Source organism: Lutzomyia longipalpis, chromosome 3 (assembly GCF_024334085.1).
Source record: "Lutzomyia longipalpis isolate SR_M1_2022 chromosome 3, ASM2433408v1".
Taxonomy (NCBI): Eukaryota; Metazoa; Arthropoda; class Insecta; order Diptera; family Psychodidae; genus Lutzomyia; species Lutzomyia longipalpis.
Window position 1 is genome coordinate 13,058,642 of NC_074709.1, and position 7,084 is coordinate 13,065,725.

General features: G+C 34.7%; 2 protein-coding genes across 6 annotated transcripts; one reads left to right on the forward strand and one right to left on the reverse strand.

The window, feature by feature from the left end:
- The first annotated feature begins 972 nt into the window (after positions 1 to 972).
- Positions 973 to 6,114, forward strand: LOC129793244 (receptor expression-enhancing protein 5-like). 4 transcript variants are annotated; one of them, XM_055833075.1, is made up of 5 exons: positions 4,567 to 4,687; positions 4,765 to 5,099; positions 5,177 to 5,409; positions 5,481 to 5,580; positions 5,654 to 6,114. In XM_055833075.1, exons 2-5 carry the CDS (start codon positions 5,048 to 5,050, stop codon positions 5,731 to 5,733), a joined length of 465 nt encoding a protein of 154 aa, XP_055689050.1. In that variant the 5' UTR covers positions 4,567 to 4,687; positions 4,765 to 5,047; the 3' UTR covers positions 5,734 to 6,114. The 4 variants fall into 4 exon arrangements, with proteins under 4 accessions (XP_055689046.1, XP_055689047.1, XP_055689050.1 ...); XM_055833071.1 differs by lacking the exons at positions 4,567 to 4,687; positions 4,765 to 5,099 and adding an exon at positions 973 to 1,230; XM_055833072.1 differs by lacking the exons at positions 4,567 to 4,687; positions 4,765 to 5,099 and adding an exon at positions 992 to 1,230 and having other exon boundaries at positions 5,657 to 6,114.
- Positions 5,176 to 6,910, reverse strand: LOC129793254 (probable 28S ribosomal protein S16, mitochondrial). Of its 2 annotated transcripts, XM_055833086.1 has the most exons (3): positions 6,505 to 6,877; positions 6,122 to 6,443; positions 5,176 to 5,440 (listed from the first exon to the last, which is right to left on the reverse strand). In XM_055833086.1, exons 1-2 carry the CDS (start codon positions 6,628 to 6,630, stop codon positions 6,168 to 6,170), a joined length of 402 nt encoding a protein of 133 aa, XP_055689061.1. In that variant the 5' UTR covers positions 6,631 to 6,877; the 3' UTR covers positions 5,176 to 5,440; positions 6,122 to 6,167. The 2 variants fall into 2 exon arrangements, with proteins under 2 accessions (XP_055689061.1, XP_055689059.1); XM_055833084.1 differs by lacking the exon at positions 5,176 to 5,440 and having other exon boundaries at positions 6,096 to 6,443; positions 6,505 to 6,910.
- Positions 6,911 to 7,084: the final 174 nt, after the last annotated feature.

Below are 7,084 nucleotides of genomic sequence, written 5' to 3' on the forward strand. Positions count from 1 at the left end.
GATTTTTAGGGATCGGACTTTTCATGAAAATTATTATGAAAATTTCAATGAGAATATAAAAATTAAAATTCCGGTTAAAAATTCGTTGACAAATTTTCAAATTTTTTTCAATAAAAATGAAAACTTTTTAACAGAATTTTCAATTAAAAAAAATTCTATTAACAATAAATTGAAAAAAGGAGCTTATTCAAAATGAAATGGAACATGAGCGTGTTTTGGGTGTGATAGCCTACATATCGGGACCCCAAGCCGCACACTGTAACGGCGGCGGCGGCTTGATTTTGTAAAACCTCCGGCAGTGGCGGTTTGAAAAAAAAAGAACAGTTTTTTCTTGTAAGACTCGGCGGCTGGCTCAGGCAGCTTGAGATTTCATCGGCTTGAGACACTGGTACATCCGTTACATTTTATGTTGCCAAGGATGCCCCAGCAGTGATTTTCAGAATTTTGTAATTTTCCAGAGTTATGAAAAAAAAAAATTCTATCCGTGAGAAAAATTTTCTATCCGTGAGAAAAAAATTTCTATCCGTGAGAAAAAAAATTCTATCCGTGAGTAAAATTTTCTATCCGTGATAATCAATTTCCGTTATGCAGAGATGTTCCAGAAATGTCTATTATGGTTCATCCATTACATTTTATGTTGCCAAGGATGCCCCAGCTGGCCCAGCTGTGATATCCACACCTTAAATGTGATAAGAATAATAAGAAATCCTTTAAAAGATTTCTCAATGAATTGAGAAAGGTTGACAAAGGATATTAAACGCAATGAATGACGTCACTTTTGTGTTTCTAAACTGTTTATACTTATGAAACATTCACGCCAATGTTTCAACGCTGATTTTTAAGAAGAAATTTTTATGTTGAGTACCTTTTCTGCAACCAAAAAGAAAAGTATTTGTCATTGTTTTCATCATTGAAATTTATTTGAAAAAATCGGAAAAATAAAATCCATCATGAACATTGAAGAATCGATTTTTTTATTACACTACCGATCATATCGATATTATTCTGCATCAAAAACTAAGCGCATCGGTTTTTCGGTGGAAGTTTCAATTATAAAAATTTTTCTTTTGTGAAAAAAATCAGTGAAAGGGCGTGCAAAAATGTCCGCAAAGGTGATGGAAGTGAAGGAGAACATCAGCAAAGCCCTCTATGATGATTCCAAGCCATGGACGCATTTTTTGACGATGGCAGAGACAAAAAGCGGCGTACCACGTCTCTATATTTTTTACGGTGAGCTTCTCTTTTATGTTTTATGCTCTGCATCCTTGACAAAGGAAAAGTTCTTCGGGTGGCGTCCTCCGCGCCTTTTTTTTCTCCTCTTGTCGTGGGGAATTTCTTGGAAGATTCAGGGTTCTTGGAGGCTTCTCAAATACATTCTCACCTGCGTGCGTGACGTTGCCGCTTCAAGGTTATCATTGTCGCTTTACAAATCCCCGGACAAGACGGCAAATTGCACAACATATTCGTCATCAATTCAATGATTTTGCAATTTATCCGTGCGAATTTGCCCCTCAGGGCATGGCGCCCCTTTTTACAGAAGCACCTCCTCTTGCTGCTTAGAGAGAATGACAAAAAAATGCCTGACCGGCTTGCACGAGGGATATATAATTAGAATAATTCCACCTATTTTTAACGCATTGATGCGGCATCAAATGGAGATTTGTGAGCTGTCTTCCTTCAGCTCAATGTGGGTCTTATTCATCAATTTTTGCAATAGATTCTTCCTCAAATTTCCACGTCGAATAATTCAGAGAAGGTGCGACTTTCTTCCACGTTAATCTTATCGATCTTATCACCGTGCATGGAGCCACGAAAAGCCAACAAAATGCACGAAAAAATAAAAGATTTAAAATGCTTTTCAAGTAACCGGACGTCTTGGTACAGGACATCAACTTCTAGGATTTTTCTTTTTCAACGAAAATCTTTTTTTTCTGGTCTTTTCATTGAGATTCTTCAATTTTACTTTAATCTTTTTCACTTCCATGTTTGAGGAATTCAACAACAAAAAATTCCATTTAGCAATTCAATGTTAATTGAAGGTATATTAGGAGGTGCAAAGTTCAACATACAAAATTGTTCAATAAAAGCAAAAAAAAATGTAATGAGTGGATCAGATTTTTGTGTGTGAATTTTTTATGCATAAGAAATAATAAGTTTTGCAATGGAATAAGATAAAAAAAATTGTTCTTGTAGAAATTCTTATTGGAAAAAAAATACGTCTCTTCTGAGATACGAACCTCCGATCAATGCATTGAAAAAGGAAGGCGTTATCTTATGTGCCAAAATAGAGAAAGAACTTCTAGGACTTTGTGTACAATTTTACTCATTAAAATTATTTAAAAAATAAAAATAAAAATATCCCTTTTTCAGATTCCTTTATGGAAATTTAAGACATTTTAAAACAAGAAGAAAATTAAATTGAAATTTCTTTAAAAAAAACTTAATTTTATAAAAATTCACTTGAAACTTTATTTAATTAAGAGCCCAATTCTACTACAAATCTTTTCTTCTTTTACAATTCGTTATTTTTGGTATTTTATATGAAAGTCTTATAAGATTTTGACAGTTGGTTTTATTCTTCTTTTCCTACTGTCAAAAAGCTTCTTAGTTTTGAAATAAAAAGGGAATTCTCTCAATAAATATTAGTTTGATCAACTTTGAAAAACCTGAGAAACCTTTTCAAAAGAAAAACTATCTCTATAAATTTAATTAATTAGGAGTAAAAGAAAATGATTTGGTTCGAGATTTGAACCGACGTCCATTCGATCACAGAGCCAACACTCTATCCACTTAGCCACAAACAGAGAGATTAATCAAATAATACCTATAATTTGCGGAAATAATTATATAATTCGCACCTTTCTCTTAATTTTATTATACCTACCTAAAATTTTGAAATACAGCTGTATCATGCTTATTTTGCTTCTCTCAATTTTTCTCCGCGCTTTAAAAATATTATATAGTCCATATAAATTGAAATCACGCAAATGGAAATTTTTCTATTGTGATTAAGCAAAATAACAAAAAAAAAAACTTTTAGCCCGATGATTTTATTTTCAATTTTTTTTTGTAGGGGAACGTGGCCCAATTCGGACCACCGCCTAATTGCGACCTCCCCTTTTTCTCGTAAATGACGAAATATTATAAAATTAGTTTCACTACATTATGAAGATATTATAGTAAGGTAATGTTAGCGCCTAAAATAAATTAATTTGGTACACAACAGGGCAAATTAAAAATCAAAATTCATTTTCAGCACTTGGTCGACATTTTCTGATTTTAGAAACTAAGTTGATATGAGTTTTTTTTCCCACTATTATGTCTCATATTATGCCGCGTTTCTGTAGCTTAGAGGGTCTAGTTTATTACTTGATTTACAATTTTTTGAAAGATTTTAGGTATTTTAAGTAATTAAGTGAAAATGTAATACATGCAGAATGGTCTAATTGCGACCCCCAAAATGTTTCAATTCGGACCGTCTATTTCCACCATTCACCACGGTAAAGCAGCCGCGCATGCGTGTGTGGTGTGGAAGTGTCTTTCTCACACAGACCGCGATGTGTTTTGATTTCAGGAAAATCAATATTTTTTCACGTTTATTGAAAGTTTTTTCGCAGTGAAAATGTTCCTAAAGCCAAAGGGGAGTGCAGTTAGTGTAATTTACGCATTCCTCAGAAGAATTTTCGTGGATTTTCTGCGAATTACATTAGTGAGTGCGCAATTGTCGGTGTGTGTGAAAGTGTGTGTAGTCACCTCAAGGGCGAAATGTCAAAACAAATGTGGGGAAAATTGAAAATAAATTCTTGATTTTCCGGCTTTTCCGTGTATTTCATGGCAGTTTTCCTATTTATAGTAGTGATAAAAGTGACCTACTAGTGAAAAACCAACAAATTACGGCAAAAAAGGGGGTCGCAATTAGAACACCGTGGTGAAAAAGTGCAATTTTAGCACCTTTTTTTAGTTCGACTATTACTCAGAACAGGTAAGAGTTAGAATGTTTGCATCTATAGAACAAAGTTAGCCTATTAAATAACCTTTCCAATGGTACCAAACTTGGAAAGATTTAATTCATTTTAATATGACTTTTTTCAATCCTTCTGAAACAGAATTTAGGGGGTCGCAATTGGGCCACGTTCCCCTATATATCACTACATTATTCATTTTGAGAAGCTTCGATTAAAGAAGTTTATTATTCTGTATTATTTTTTATTCTTTTCCTATGCTTCTTGTCCTATTCTTCACACCATGATCACCAAAACACATAAAATAAAACAAAATTAGTTAACTTTTTAGTAAAGATTGAGTAAGAAAAGTGATCTAATGATCGATATATGATCACTGATCGATCGCAAACTAAAGAATAAATAAAATAAATATTCAATTTGTCTTTTAAATATTCTTCTGGTGGCTTTTCACGCGATCATTGCGGAAAAACGGGGAAATTCCAACAACAACTGACACAGTTAATTGGCGACTGGTGCGAAGCGATAAAAAATGTACCTAATGCAATGTTAGTAAAAGAGTTGGTTGTTGGAATTAATTGCCCCCCAAGTCAGTCTCTCTTCATAAACTCATATACAGACAACTCCAACAAAGATTCCTATCAGTCTTATCAGTATACGGGTTTGTGGCGACGTGGAACCCGAATAGGTGTCTCTTTTGGGGGAGAGAGCATTTACACAATATTGTGTGTTGATCATTAGTTTAGTTACCTTTGTGGTCATTGGCAGGAGATTACTTTCTTAATAATTTTTTTTCTTTTAGTTAGTTTCCGCAGAAGAGAACAATAGGTGGCTCACTCTTTCTCTCGGATTTTGCATGCGAGAAATCTCTAATTTTCTTGTGAATCTTCTAAGAATAAAGTGTGTGTGCGTTTTTCTCACAGTACAACCGCAGTTGGGGAAAAATGTGTGTTTGTGCAGCAGCTCTGTTGGAACCTTCAACTTGAAACGCGTCTCCTTCTCTCAGTTTAAACTACTTTTTTTAAACCTTTCTCTCCTCCTTTTTTCTTGGTCTTTCAATTTCTCTCAGTGCGCCCGGAAAGAAGATGGATTTTGTTATCAATCTACTACAAGATAATTCGCAAAAAGTTGCAATCGGTACTTGAAAAAGAAAGAAAATGGGAAATTTTTTAGCCAGTGCTTTGTGCTATTTTTATTTCTTGCACTCTTTGCAGGAGCCGTTGGTCTCTTTGCGCTGTACTTGATGTTTGGTTGGGCCGCCCAGTTGCTGTGCAATGTTGTTGGTATCATCTACCCAGCCTACATCTCCATGAAGGCCATCGAGTCGTCCACGAAGGTTGATGACACAAAATGGCTCACTTATTGGGTCATCTATGCTGTTCTCTCCACTGCTGAATTCTTCTCTGGCTTCCTCACCAACTTTATTCCCTTCTACTGGCTCTTGAAGGTGAGTCAGTGCGCGGCTATTATGCGTGTCCCTGAAGGCAAAAAAATGTAACTTGGTGCGTTTTTTTGCAGTGTATCTTCCTTATTTGGTGTATGGCGCCCATTGAGCAGAATGGATCTGTTTTCCTGTATCACAGATTTATCAGGCCGTTCTTCCTCAAGCACACAGGAGGTGAATATTTTTATTTATTCTCTTTTTCACATTTTTTTTGTTAATTTTTTCTCTCTCACTTTTTTTCACACAGAAGCCGATGCAGCTATCGATAAGATTGCAGAGAAGGCCAAAAAGATGGCTGGAGACATCATCAATAGCAAGAAAGATTGAAAACTCAGCAACCACCGACTAATTATTGCAACATGAATGAATTATTCATGAAGAAAAAAATCTTTTATCGAAATATCCAACACTATGGTTGGATTGTTATTAAAATTGATACGTTACTCCCACGAATTTTTTCCCATCTTCCTGACCCCAAATCCCTTCACCTCTCAATGGCCAATGCTTAAGCACAAAAATATTTTTGGGTATAAATAATGAATTTTTGTCAAAGATTGTTGCCTTTTTGGTGCATATAATACATTGTTATCAAAGTATATTATGCCCGCGTGAGCCTTGCAGATGAATTATACAATTGTGTTTGAGCAGATAAAGACAAAAATATTGATGGTTTAAGAGACTCTAGAAAATAAAATTGATAGAAATTTATTCCTACTTAACTACTTCCGGATTAATTTTTCTTTCGTTGAAAGCATTTCCGTTTATTCTTTTGGACTCTCTTCTGCCTTCTTCGCAGCAGCAGCTTCTACGAGGGCCTTCCTATTTCGCCATGCTGTGATGTAGCTTCGTGGATGAATGGGAGTGAGTCCGGAGAGCCCAAGGAGTTCAGCCACAGGTTCTGAAACATGAGCTCCACTCCCAATCCAATGTCGTATTCGTTCAACATTCAATGAGATGAGTTGTTGATTGAATTGATTCGGGATGGGGTCGTACGTGCCAACTTGCTCAATTGGTGGTTGATGTTGATTCTTCCGGCGCTGCAAAGGGAAAAATTGTGTGAGAAAAACCGAATTTCCGGCAAGTAGATCATTTTCTAACCTCCATAACAACAATGTGGAAGAATGGTCTATTTGCGCAACCATATCGTGCCAATCTAATTGTCTTTGCGGACCTCTGGAAGAACTTTCCCGTTCCACTGGCCAGGTGCATTGGACTAAAAGACATTGTCAAGCTTTTCTTTTAACAGAATTCCCCGAATTACAAAGAAAACTTTTGCAGTGAAAACAAACACTTAGAAATTCGTTTAGTTTATGTTTAGAAAACTTCGTAGATATTTGAAATATTTAATAAGTTATTAATTAGGGATAATTCACTTCTTATTTCATGGAGAATTAACTTGAGAAGTATGTGAAAAATTCACAAAAAGTTATTTTTGTGACGAAACGACTATTTTCACTTTCTGAAAAGAAGTTCCAAGGGGCATGTCATTCAAAATTTAGATTCTGATTCTTAATTTAGAATTTAGTTTAATTCATAAAATAATTTTTTTTCTCAAAAGTTTGCATTGTTTTTTGTAAGAAAATAATCTTTCTGCAAAAATAAAACAAAAACAATTTTTAAAAGAAAATCTTTTATTCATAAATAATGATTTTTCAATTTTCTTGAAGGAATAAAATTC